Source organism: Archocentrus centrarchus, chromosome 2 (assembly GCF_007364275.1).
Source record: "Archocentrus centrarchus isolate MPI-CPG fArcCen1 chromosome 2, fArcCen1, whole genome shotgun sequence".
NCBI lineage: Eukaryota > Metazoa > Chordata > Actinopteri > Cichliformes > Cichlidae > Archocentrus > Archocentrus centrarchus.
In genome coordinates this window covers 18,466,861-18,480,121 of record NC_044347.1, presented here as the reverse complement: position 1 = coordinate 18,480,121, position 13,261 = coordinate 18,466,861, and the positions used below count along the sequence as shown (strand labels likewise).

Below are 13,261 nucleotides of genomic sequence, written 5' to 3'. Positions count from 1 at the left end.
GATTTCTCATAGTTTTCTTTAAATCATCATATCATGCTATCATTGTGCTGGCTGCCTCTCGGTCCTCCCCTTCGCAGTGATAAGATCGGGCCTGTAATTACCCTTATGACGGTTACGAATCACTTCAAATTAAAAGTAGCTGCTTTTAACCTTTACATTACTAAGTGTGAGTTCTGTTATTGTGACCAGTGTCAGATGTTTCTCCCACACATGCTTCTGCGTTTGGAAAAAAAAAAAAAAAAAAAGCCACTAAAAGTAAACCACAAACTAAATTAAACACCAACATCTCCCATGAAACTCAAATAAGAGCCTGCATGAAGCATTCTTGCATTCATGCACTTGAAAGTGAGATTTGAGAAGTTTATTTTTGCCCGTCACTGTTTATGTCACGTGAAAAAAGAAAGGGTTTCACAAGCCCTCTCTGTAACGCCTACAACCGTGTGATTCAGTGGCTTGAAGAACCGCTGTTAGCGGAAACAGCCGCTGGTAATAGTTTTCTCTAGAACTTCATCTCGCAAATTGTTGCGGAGGAATTTTGGCCCACGCTTCTTTACAGCATTGCTTCACTTCCTTGAGGTTTGTGCAGCATTGCAGTCGAGTTGAGATCTAGATTTGTGGTGATTTGGGATTTGGGGCATCATTGTCCAGCTGCACGGCTCGATTCCAGCCAAGTTTTAGCTGCTGGACAGACAGGCCTCATATCTGACTCTAGGATTTTTATTTATTTATTTTTTTAACTTTTATTTTTCCAGGTAAATGTTTGAGAACAAGTTCTCATTTACAAACATGACCTGGCCAAGAGCCCCCAACAGAATCAGGTCCACTAATAGGATACGTTGGTATACGGAGGAAATCATGGTGACTGCAGAGATCCTGTGGCTGCAAAATAAGCCCAAATCATCACCCCTCCACCACCATGCTTGACGGAGGTGTTTGCGCTTTGCAACTTTGCTACCAGAGTTGCAGCCGTACTGTCATCAGCTTAACATTTAACATGAGGCCTGTAGAGTCTGAGATGTAGCTCTTGGGTTTTTTGCAGTTTCTTTGACCATTACATGGTCTGACCTTCGTGTGAACTTATTGGGACATCCACGCCTGGAAGATTGTGGCATTGTGTTAACACACACCTGAATGCTCCAGACCAGCAAACTGTGAATGCTTCTGCTTTTTATAGAAGTGCTCACACATGCTGATGATCAATTGATTAGCGGTACGTGGCTACTGCCCTGTAATTCCTATGGAAAGTGTTGTGGTGTTGTGTGTGTGTGTGTGTGTGTGTTGTGTGTGTGTTGTTAGCTGTAGGACTGTGTAGAGTCCTGTGAAAATGATCTTTTCACATCACTGTATATGATGCATGTAGGAACTGATAATACATCTTAACTGGAAAGTAGAAGCAGTCAGGTTCACTTCTGTTTTAATCCACTTCACATCAGTGTATACCGTACCCTAATCAGGAGTATTAAAAGAACATACAGTAGCAGCAGGTGAGCTTCAATTTAAAATCTCTGGGCCTCTATGGATGGATGGAAACATGGATGGCTTGTTCTTCTGCCGCTGTGTGTGTGGGCTGACAGCAGAGGTACGGTACATAACCTCATAACTAACTGTAAGATCATTTTATGATAGAAAACGCCACTCTTTGTGCTGATGCAATTAAAATGTCTGTTTCCTTTCACTCAGTGACTCTTGTGAAAACCACTGGAAGAGGACCAGACATCACTCCAGTGTGCAGCAGTGAGAACCCGGCCATCGTTTTACTGGTGAAATGTTGGATCAGTACAGAGAGACACACAGAGGTGGGACTGCTGCCTGGTATACACGGGAGACAAGCCTTTCAAGGACAGCTGCGACTCCAGGTTCTCGCTGAGAAACGTGAATCATACTGTGTTTCTGCACCTGACCAGTTTAACAGCAGAGGACAGTGGGAACTACACCTGTGAATGCTCATATGAAACACAAACTCAGGTTTTAAGCCTCGATATCACTGTAGAATGTGAGTTTGTCTTACATTTTTCAACAATGACGACTTACTGTAAAAATGATGTTGATTGCCTCTGATATATATCTTGTTTGTGGCAATATTTAGCAGAGGACGGGCCTTTCTCTGGCATGAAGTTCATGGCTACAGTCATCATCATCATCTACGCTGCTGCCACGCTCATCACTGCGACTGGGATAATCTGTGTCACATCCTGATGAGAACTCCTCACAGGTGAAAGCTTTTCCTCCATGATTTAAATTTTGATTTTGCTTTCTTTTAAAACAACACAGAGTTGTTGATCTAACCTTGACATTTTTTTTATGGTATTTACTGTTCACCCTCATAACTCTGATGCTTTTAATCTAACAGAGAAACCGGATCAGGATCATGTAACTTGACCAGATCTGAAACTCTCCAGACTTTGGTGAGTTTTACATAGTTCTGTTTTATACTTCTCAAATGGTTCAAAGGCAGCATGTCGGTATTTTATAATCTAAAATGTTGTTTAGGATGCAGAGGACCCCTACATGAGCCTTCAAAGGCCAACCAGTGACATCTACCAAACCCTCTCCTCGGGCCGCCTCCATCATGATGCTGACTCCAGCCAACTAGCTCTGATGTCACAGTGATCTACATTAATACTGACGACCAGATGGAAAAGAACATGATTTAAATCCTGGTTATGCAATCTATGAAACTGTCAAGGACTAAGGTGGAAATAATACTAATGAGCTAACACATGGACTTTTTATGTACATGATATATCAATATTTCAACTACTACCACTAACTGGCAATATTTGATATTAGAAATGGTAAAAATGAATAATTCTCAGAGGCAGGGTGCACCTTGGACAGGTTGTGAGTCTCTCACTTTGCTCAAATAGGTGTCACATAGCAATGACACTCATAATTTACATAATACTCGGTAACTACTCAGTATACAAGGTGCAGCCGCTGAGCATGTGCGCAAAGGTCAATCAGGTCCTATGGTGGAAAGAAAGTGTTATTTATGGACTAATGTATCAGTCAGCTGGGAGCAAATACACCTAGAGGCTCTTTTCTTTTTCTTTCATTTTCTTTTATTAAGAAAAACAATTTCTTTTTCTTTTTGCAGTTTATGTAATGATATGTTGATATAATTTTGGAGCTGTCTGAATTATGAGGCTTCATCAAGTAAATGGAATATGAAAACATCCACTTTCCACAACTATGAAACTCAAACAAATCTAACTAATATGGAGCTTCCTGTTTGTTTGTGTCGATTAAAGTCATATTTAACAGATACATAGTTTCCATATTATTTTTGAACCCCCGAATCAACCGACTCACACAAAAGTCTTGCTGTGAATGTGGGGGATCTTTCATCTGTCATTCATTCAGCTGAATCTCATCATGGTCTGAAATATTTTATTTTGCAAACCGCTGTTTCATTAATTATTAGTGGTGATTTTACCTGGTTTGTGACAAGTGTAGATTCATGTCATGCTGCTTCTTTGAAATATTTGGCAAAATCAAGATGTGCCTGTTGCATACATGCATTACTGTACATGCATGCATGCATATTAGTTCTTTGCTACAGAGTGGTTCAATAAAGTATAAATCAGCTTCTATTTTAGACAGATGTCTGCCTTTGGGGTAAGAGTTGTGATGTGATTGTCTTTTTTAACAATAGAGCATTCACACGTAATAGTTACATTTATCAGTGTTAGGTCTTCTATCAAGATGTTTTCTTCTGAATTTGGTCAGCTATGATAGTTAAGATTATCAGAAAATTATTTAAAACACAAATGAAGGAAAGGCTTTTAATACATAAAAGCATTTCCTTCCTTTTGCACCAGCTCAGACCCCGGTGAAAGCTGACAATCTGAGGTTTAGTTTGCTGCAGAAAATACAAGGGCGTGTGCATGTCCTTAACCCTGCAGTACACTACAGCAGAGGACAGTGCACACAGCCAGCAGCAAACAGTGTTTAGATGTTTTGACCAGTATGATTAGATGGAAACTTTGGTTTGTTCTGCTGCTGCCTTTCTGTACGGACAACAAAGGTATTGTAAAGAGCTGCTTTTATTTATAAGTATAGCTTACGCATTGTTGTTGTTGTTGTTAATCTATCTATTACCTGTATTCACCAATAATGTTGGTTATGTACCAAAAGCGCTAACTTAACAACTTTGTTTCAAACTGAACTGACTTCCATTTTAATGTATTGCAGTTCTCCAGGAGCTCCTCATGAAAACCATCAGTAAACAACCAGATGTCACTCAAATATGCACCAACGAGACGCTGAATGTTATCGTGCTTATAGTGTGTAAGATTCACACAGAGAGCAGCAGAGGAGAAGAGTGTCAGCTGCTGTATCAACATGGACAGACTTTATTCATGAATGTGACTTCAGGTTCACTCTGATGAAAGAAAATCAGACGGTGTTTTTCTCCACTGATCAATTTAACAGCAGAGGACAGCGGGACATACACCTGTGAATGTGTAAACATGAAGGAACATATAAGCTCCTGCTTAATGTAACTGTGGAAGGTAAAGTGTGGATTTATTTAATACAGTTCATAACTGACCCTTAATGTATTCCTGTGATTATTTTCTGCAGTGTTAACACTGTGATGAATCAACACTGACACGTCTGTAGTTATCAACTTTTTGGGGGGAAACTAAACAGAGAAATTTTTGTGTAAACCAATGTGCAGCATATAAATTTTGAGAAGACACTTAATAGCAACACTATACAAGTAACATTACATGATACTCTAGGAGTTTGTGGTGTTGTAATGTTAATTTGTAATTATGAGAACCTGTACTATTTTTTTTTATAACATGGAAGAAGGAGATAAAGTAGACGCAACAGTTCTTTCTTCTTTGTGGTCATTGGAGTTCCTGCAGTCATCATTATCATCTCTGCAGTCAGCCTCGGACTGATCTACAGCAAAAAATGCCACAGGTGAGAGATTATTATTGTACAGATCAGGAACAGGATCATTAGTAAAGCACAACAACTGTAAAAAAAAAAATAGCATCTAATGCAAATTCTATCACATAATCTTTAAGGTAATTGCGTTAATCTTTTCTTGAGTTTTTAGGACAGGTGTCTGCGTATCATAAAGTTTTTACTTCTCGTGCTTGTTTGCTTTAAATCCATGTATATCTGACAAGTTTATATGTGTTAGTGTGTTTGTTTTACACAAAAAAATGCTTTAAAAAAAAAAAAATCTATGAGCCAAGCAATAGAGATTTAGTTTTTTTATTGTTTTCCCAGCAGAAGAGAACGGCTGCCAAAATCCAGTCTTGAAAACACGGAGCTGTACACGGTAAAATCTTCAATCTCCTGCACTTTCTCTGCTGTTCGCTTTATTTTAGAAATATGTTTTAACTCCACGTTTTCTTTGCAGCACACAGAATACCGAGCCATACAGCGTCTTCATGCACACAAAGAATGGGCTTATATAACGTCCAAAATCAACAAGTAAACTATTTATTTAAAATGTTTGAAAAGAGATTATACTCATTAAGTAATTTTATTATTATTATTATTATGTGATTTTTTCTGAGCCTTTATAATATAACATCATGCATGTATTTTCTAGTGGATAAAAACTGAAGCAGGAGTTGCTTTAGTAACTTTCAGTCAGTTGTAGTGGGATTTGTTTGAGTATGTATTAAATGCTTTAAAGTTCATGTTTAATGTTAAACTTAATGTAAACCTTTGTGTTTTAAAAAATAAAGCAAAAATAAAATGGTGATATTTTTGACTTTTGATATTACTTATTCAGTTTGCAGAATGCCTTAAGGTTTTATTTAAAATTGTCTCGATGCACATTGAGAGTTGACTGTAACCCAGTATAAAAACAATTTTTTTACATCCCTGTTTGACAGCAGTGTAATTACAGGTTTTCAGGTGTTTCAGCAGTAATTAATGAACTGTCACCCTGAGTTTATACCATCTTCATGCTTCCTGCTTCAACTTCCTCTCTTTGCACACATTCAACGCCTTTGCACTTCACTGATTTTCAGCACACATATGAACAACTTACAGGAACCTGAGCACAAATGTCTGATGAAATTAGACATAGCATACTGGTCATACAGTTATAAATAAAGCATAGCTTAAATCATCATGGATGGCCCTGTACTTCACTGGAAAATAGAAAGTACAACAATACAATGTCACCAAAATCTTTAAATGATCTGACATTAAAAATAAAACATGATTAAAATCTTAGACTCTGACTGTGAGTCACTGCTACAACTAACCTTCAGATTGACTGTCTATTTTAAACATCAAAATTTAAGAGAATAAAATTCTGTACATTTTTTCCCTGTTTTGTTTTTTGCCTCTGTGGTGGGTCCACAACTGTGTGGCTCCCTGGACACATGCCCAGAATGGCCTCTGGAAAATCTGGCTAGGGTAATCCATTGGATACTGACCATTTTAAGTGAATCCCTCTGCTTGTTATTCTGTTGTTTAAAATATTTAAACTCAGTAAGTATCCAATTTATTGTGGACAATTTACATACTAAACATTTGGCATCTAGTGAGTACTTTTATTCAAAACAACATGATAAACTTTGTCACATTAGAAGCATAAATCCCACTTAGGTTAGAAAATAATCGGTTGAAAAGTGTAGAAGAAAACGTATGACCTGACCCAATGTGTCAGAAAATGTTGGTGTAATAATTTTTACACTTGGCATAAAACATCAAAATATCTTTAACCTCCTGCATCCACATATGAGGACATTACACTTTAGCTTTGGTGCGCCATATATTCTGCTCAGTAGTGTTTTATACTTTGTTAAGCCATGTTGACTCTGTTGTGTTATGCTATAAAATAAATCCATTGTCCCCATCTAAGGCCATCTAAGAAGCCATGTAACAGACATGTAACAAAATACAACTTCCTGTTCAAAGAGGAAGCTTAGTTTATATACATATCAGATCCATCTAATCACAAATATCCAGGAGAAATTAAAAAATGCATCGCAAACAAGAGCTCAGGTTTCAGGAGGTTAATATTTTCTAGAAGTTTAACATTTTTAAACTAACTGTATTTTTTATCAGATATACTACCAGTTGTAAGATTTAGAGCAACTTGTGGGCATTACAGAATACAGTAAAGCGATTTGGAGCCACGTGATGACCAGTTTGTGCTTTGTGGAGGAATTCACTAAAGATTGCAATGGCCTTTACTGCATTAGGACAGTGAGGGAAGGATGAAAAGCTGAAAGATCAGGGGAAGACACGCAGTAAATGGCTTTTGGGGCAGAATCAAATGCAGGCCTCCACATTAGACTGATGGCATATGGGTCGCGTGCTCTATCCAGTTAAACTGGCACCCCAAATATTCTGTCTTGTAGGCTCACCACCTGCAGGAGGTGCTGTACATGATGGATGCAATGCATATTGGACATGTAACAACAACAACCAGAGCCAGAACCAGAGCATGCATGCTCAGGGGGTGTGGCTGTAAGCTTCTCTGTGAATTGTCACCTTATTCTGGTGGAGGGGTTTGTGTTTCCCAGTGATCCCAGGAGCTATGCTATCTGGGGTGGGTTTGTCCCTTGGTAGGGTCTCCAATGGAAATTGGTCCTGGGTATAGGACCAGACAAAGAGTGATTCAAATGACCCCTATGGAAGAACGATCAAGGGGACAGTTTACCCCGCCCGGGAAAAAGTTACTGGGGACCTACCCTGGAGCCAGGCCTGGGGAGGCAACTTGAGAGCGAGTGCCTGGTGGCCGGGCCTTAGCCCACAGAAGAAACATGGGCCCACCCGCCAGCCACTGAGATTGGCTTTTAGGACATAGAACATCATCTCACTGCTGGGGAAGAAGCCTCTGTTCCAGTCTGGAGTTGCCCTCAGTGAGAGGTGGCGAGTTGGAGTTGGCATCCTTGTATTTTCTCAGCTTGCTGCCTGCACATCAGAGTTTGCACCGGTGGATGAAAGGGTTGCTTCTCTGTGCCTTTGGGCCAGGGAATGGGTCCTGACTGTTGATCCCAAAGGAAATTAGGGCATCCACCAGCTTAACATGCACAATAAATAGAATTCAAACAATGGAGGTATAAATTATACAAACTATACTAACAATACAGACTAACAAACTATACTGACTATTGAAACTATACTATTATACAAACTATACTAAACTGTGCAGGGGCTTAGTGCTCTGAAAACAAGGAAAACAAAACAAAAAAAGAATACAGACATGATATGATATGAGTGAATGATATGAATGAGTCTAGTAGTGAAATATACATATACAAATGGATAGTTGTTAATGCAGACGCAGCTGTGCAAACAATGCAGTGCAGTAATATACAATGATATACAGTAGTAAAGTGATAGTAAAGTGTTTATGCACCAAATGACAGTTCAGAGTACCCAGTCTTTTGGAGTTGCTGGATGGGGTGCTCAAGGGTGCTCCATCTGATGACTCCATCGTCCTACTGGGAGACTTCAACACTCACATGGGCAACAACAGTGATTTCTGGAAGGGTGTAATTGGGAGGAACAGCGTGCCTGATCTGAACCCAAATGGTGTTTTGTTACGGGACTTCTGTGCAAACCATAAGTGCACGTGGCACCAGGACACCCTAGGTCATAGGTCAGTGATCCATTTTGTAATTGTATCATCAGATGTGTGCAGATATATTCTGGACACTTGGGTGAGGGGAGGAGCTGAGCTATCAACTGATCACCACCTGGTGGTGAGTTGGATCAGGTGGCAGGGGCTGATGCTGGACAGACCTAAATGTATAGTGAATGTGTGGTGGGAATGCCTGGCAGAGGCCCCAGTCCGCGTGGTCTTCAACTCCCACTTCCGGCAGAACTTAAAAACAAAACAAAAGAACTTCGACAACATTCTGGGGTGGCTGTAGCTCAGTAGGTAGAGCAGGTCACCTACTGATCGGAAGGTCAGCGGTTCGATTCCTGGCTACTCCAGGCTACATGCCAATGTATCCTTGGGCAAGATACTTAACCCCAAGTTGCTCTCCGACCATCCTGTCGGAGTATGAATGTGTGTGAATGCTAGTTAATTAAAAGCACTTAGCTTAGTATAAACATGGAAGTGCTTGTATGAATGTGAGTGCATGGGTAAATGTAAACATGTTGTGTAAGCGCTTTGAGTGCTCTGACTGAGTAGAAAAGCGCTATATAAGAGCTAGTCCATTTACCATTTACCATTCTGAGGGAGGCTGAGGACACTGAACCCGAATGGACCATGTTCTGAACCTCTATTGCTGAGGCTGCTGCTCAGAGCTTTGGCTACAAGGTGGTTGGTGCCTGTTGTGGTGGGAAGCCCTGAACCAGATGATGAACACTGGAGGTGAAGGGAGCCATCAAGCTAAAGGAAGAGTCATCAGACTTGGCTAGCCTGTGGGACTCTGAAGGCAGCTGGGAGGTACCGGCACTCGAGTCTGGGAGGAGTTTGGTGAGGCCATGGGAAAAGACTTTCGGATGGCCTCAAAGAGATTCTGGCAAACCATCAGTAGACTCAGGAGGGGAAAGCAGTGCTCTACTCACATGATGTGTAGTGCAGGTGGGGCACTGCTGACTTCAACTGAGGCTATAGTTGGGCAGTGGAAAGAATACCTCGAGGACCTTCCTTAATCCCACTGACACGCCTTCTGTAGAGGAAACAGAGTTTGGGACAACGGGGACAACTCTGCCATCACTGCGGGCGAGGTCACTGAGGTGTTTAAACAACTCTTTGGCAGCAGGGCCCCTGGGGTGGATGAGAGTCTTTCAGGGTTTCAGAAGGCTGTGGATGTTGACACACTGATTCAATTTTGCATGGAGATCTGGGGTAGTGGGGTAGAATCTCATCTCTGTTTTTTGTGGATGATGCGGTCCTCTTGGCTTCATCTGGTGGTGGAACGGTTTGCAGCCGAGTGTGCTCCAGCTTCACCCTTATGTGGTGCTGCACTTTCCTCAATTCTTCCCTTTCCCTAAACCTGAAGGCGTTCTTATTTTTTATTAAGAACAAGTTATTAGTGATCCACAGGTTATTGTTATCAAAGTAGCATTACAGTCCTGGCTTGTAAGATAGTGTGTTAATATCCTTTCTATGAGGTTCACAGTTTGTGGACTCAAAACAGTCCTGCAGTGCCTCCACAGGCTCATCTGTCCCCCATCTAAAAGTCTTGTTATCATTTAACAAGAGGGAAATATTTTGGTGTCAGCAGAACTAGACTGTAGGCAGACCTACTGAGGATGGGGGGGGGGGTTACAGGGGCATTGCTATCTGTACTGGCACAACTGACATTATATTGAAAAGCCGATAACGTTCTGTCCAGTGAGAAGTGGCTAAAATGACCAGTAATAACCTTAAAAGCACTAGAGACGTGCTACAGTGGAATGAGTGATGTCACATGATACCGCTTTATCAGCTGTTGGTTGTATATAAAGCTGTCTGAATTATGAGATGTCATCTAATAAATGGCACATGAAAACATCCCCTTTCCACAACTGTGAAACCCAAACAAATGTAGCTAATATGGAGCTTCATGTTTGTTTGTGTTGATTAAAAACAATTTTAACAAATACAGAGTTTTCAAGACACATCATTTTTTAAGTCCCAATTGACTGACTCGTAGAACAGTTTTGCTGTGAATGACACTACCAGTCATAAGTTTGGAAACACCTGTTTGTCCAAACTTTTAATCGTACTGCAGCTTGATCTCATCGTCAGAAAGATTTTATTTCCCAACCTCACTGCCTTCTAAATTCTTGGCAGAGTGATATTTAAACTATCACATGGTGTGACTGTGCCTTTAAGTGGTTAAATAGCACATAAATAGACTATTTTTAGACAGATGTCTTCATTTGCTGTAAGAGTTGTGACGTGGTTGTTGTTTTGCAACAGAATATTCATATGTAATAGTTACACTTATCAGTCTTAGGTCTTCCTTCAAAATGCTTTCTTCTTGAATTAAATCAAACAAGATAGTTAAGATTATCATAAAAAATTTAACACATTCAGTACCAGACAAAAGTTTGGACACACGTGCCCAATCTTATGACTGGTACTGTAAACAAGTAATGCTTCCTTTTTTCTCACTCTTCCAGCATTAACATAAAAGCACTTCCTTCCTTTGCACCAGCTCAGACCTCAGTGAAGGCTGAGAATCTGAGGTTTAGGTTGCTGCAGAAAAACACAAAGGCGTGTATATGTCCGTAACTCTGCAGTACTCTACAGTACAGTAGAGTAGAGGACAGTACAGTAGAGGACAGTAGAGTAGAGGACAGTGCACACAGCCAGCAGCAAACAGTTGTTTAGATGTTTTGACCAGTATGATTAGATGGAAACTTTGGTTTGTTCTGCTGCTGCCTTTCTGTACGGACAACAAAGGTATTGTGCAAGAGCTTCTTTTATTTATAAAGTATAGCTTATGTACGGCATTGTTGTTGTTGTTGTTTGGTTAATTTATCTTGGTTTTAAAGGGAGCTTATTACCTGTATTTACCAATAAATGTTGGTTATGTACCAAAAGCGCTAACTTAACAACTTTGTTTCAAACTGAACTGACTTCCATTTTAATGTATTGCAGTTCTCCAGGAGCTCCTCATGAAAACCATCAGTAAACAACCAGATGTCACTCAAATATGCACCAACGAGACGCTGAATGTTATCATGCTTATAGTGTGTAAGATTCACACAGAGAGGAGCAGAGGAGAAGAGTGTCAGCTGCTGTATCAACATGGACAGGACTTTGAGCATGAATGTGACTTCAGGTTCACTCTGATGAAAGAAAATCAGACTGTGTTTCTCCACCTGATCAATTTAACAGCAGAGGACAGCGGGAACTACACCTGTGAGTGTGTACAACATGGAGGAATATATAAGCTCCTGCTTAATGTAACTGTGGAAGGTAAAGTGTGGATTTATTTAATACAGTTCATAACTGACCCTTAATGTATTCCTGTGATTATTTTCTGCAGTGTTAACACTGTGATGAATCAACACTGACACGTCTGTAGTTATCAGAGACATTAAACTGCCTTTTTCGTTAAATGCAACTAAACAGACAAATCCCAGAGTAATGAAATGTGCAGCATTTAAATATATGAGAAAATGCCTAATAGCAACACTATGCAATTAATATTACATAACAGTCTAGGAGTTAGTGGTGTTGTAATGTTACTTTATAATTAATGAGAACCTGTGCTACTTTTTTTAAAACATGGAAGAAGGAGATAAAGTAGCCGCCAACAGTTCTGCAGAAATGCCTTTCTTCTTTGTGGTCATTGGAGCGCCTGCAGTCATCATCATCATCATCTCTGCAGTCAGCCTCGGACTGATCTACAGCAAAAAATGCCACAGGTGAGAGATTATTATTGTACAGATCAGGAACAGGATCATTAGTAATGCCTACTAGTGCCAGATGGAGTATTTGTAACCAGAACCTTTTTTTTTGTTTTTACATTTTATTTTCTCAGCAGAAGACAAAAGGTGCCAATAACCAGTCCTGAAAGCGCAGCACTGTATACGGTAAAATTTTGCACCTTATGGACTTTTGTCTGCCTTTTAAATTATTTTGGATATAGTTTTGTAATTTTGTGTTTCTTTTGCAGCAAGCAGAACAGATTGAGCCGTACAACGTCTTCATCCAAAAAGAGAATGTGATTTATGGGCTTTAACTTTCAAAATCAACACATATACTATTTATTTAAATGTCTGAAAAGAGATGATGCACCTTCTTCCACTTCTTCTTCTTCTTCTTCTTCTTCTTCTTCTTTTTCTGATTAAGGGATTGTAGTTCACGTTTAATTTTTGAAATGTGAAAATGTAAGTTTCAGTGTTTTAAGAAGAAAGAATCCTGTCTTTAAATAATAAAAATAAAACTGTGATTTTTTTTGGGACTTTTAGGATCTCATATTCAGTTTGTGAATTACCTACATGCATGAAGCTGTCGTAGCATCATAGTAATAATCTAAATATTCTTAACATTTATCTAAAGCCCAGACTCACCCAGATATTGATTTGACTGTAACCCACTATGAGAAACAACGTTCAGCATCTGTTTAAGAGTGATGCAGTTACAGGTTGTTGGTTGTTTCAGCAGCAGCCAATGAACTGTCACCTTGACCTTACACCATCTTCATGCTTCCTGCTTCAACTTCCTCTCTGCACACATTCACTTCACTGATATTCAGCACGCAGATAAACAACTCACAGAAACCTGAGCACAAATGTTTGATGTGTCCAAGCCACCTGGAATTTAATAGACACCCCATTCTTCAGCAATTAGACATCGCAATGAAGAGTAACC

The 13,261-nt window shown here is 39.8% G+C and overlaps 1 protein-coding gene and 1 long non-coding RNA gene across 3 annotated transcripts; both read left to right on the top strand.

The window, feature by feature from the left end:
• The first annotated feature begins 4,841 nt into the window (after window positions 1–4,841).
• On the top strand, window positions 4,842–5,429 carry LOC115791783 (uncharacterized). The gene is made up of 3 exons (XR_004020988.1): window positions 4,842–4,932; window positions 5,251–5,299; window positions 5,381–5,429. It is a non-coding gene; the product is annotated as an uncharacterized LOC115791783 (long non-coding RNA).
• Window positions 5,430–11,118: 5,689 nt separating this feature from the next.
• Window positions 11,119–12,720, top strand: LOC115799390 (uncharacterized). 2 transcript variants are annotated; one of them, XM_030756541.1, is made up of 5 exons: window positions 11,119–11,341; window positions 11,540–11,860; window positions 12,180–12,312; window positions 12,432–12,480; window positions 12,564–12,720. In XM_030756541.1, exons 1-5 carry the CDS (start codon window positions 11,284–11,286, stop codon window positions 12,627–12,629), a joined length of 627 nt encoding a protein of 208 aa, XP_030612401.1. In that variant the 5' UTR covers window positions 11,119–11,283; the 3' UTR covers window positions 12,630–12,720. The 2 variants fall into 2 exon arrangements, with proteins under 2 accessions (XP_030612401.1, XP_030612392.1); XM_030756532.1 differs by having other exon boundaries at window positions 12,429–12,480.
• Window positions 12,721–13,261: the final 541 nt, after the last annotated feature.

Excerpts from the sequence above, each read along its gene's own strand:
- LOC115799390 (XM_030756532.1), top strand. The coding sequence starts at position 11,284 with ATGATTAGATGGAAACTTTGGTTTGTTCTGCTGCTGCCTTTCTGTACG. Across the intron at positions 11,342-11,539 it reads TTTCTGTACGGACAACAAAG|TTCTCCAGGAGCTCCTCATG; the intron begins GTATTGTGCAAG and ends AATGTATTGCAG. Across the intron at positions 12,481-12,563 it reads AAAGCGCAGCACTGTATACG|CAAGCAGAACAGATTGAGCC; the intron begins GTAAAATTTTGC and ends TTTCTTTTGCAG.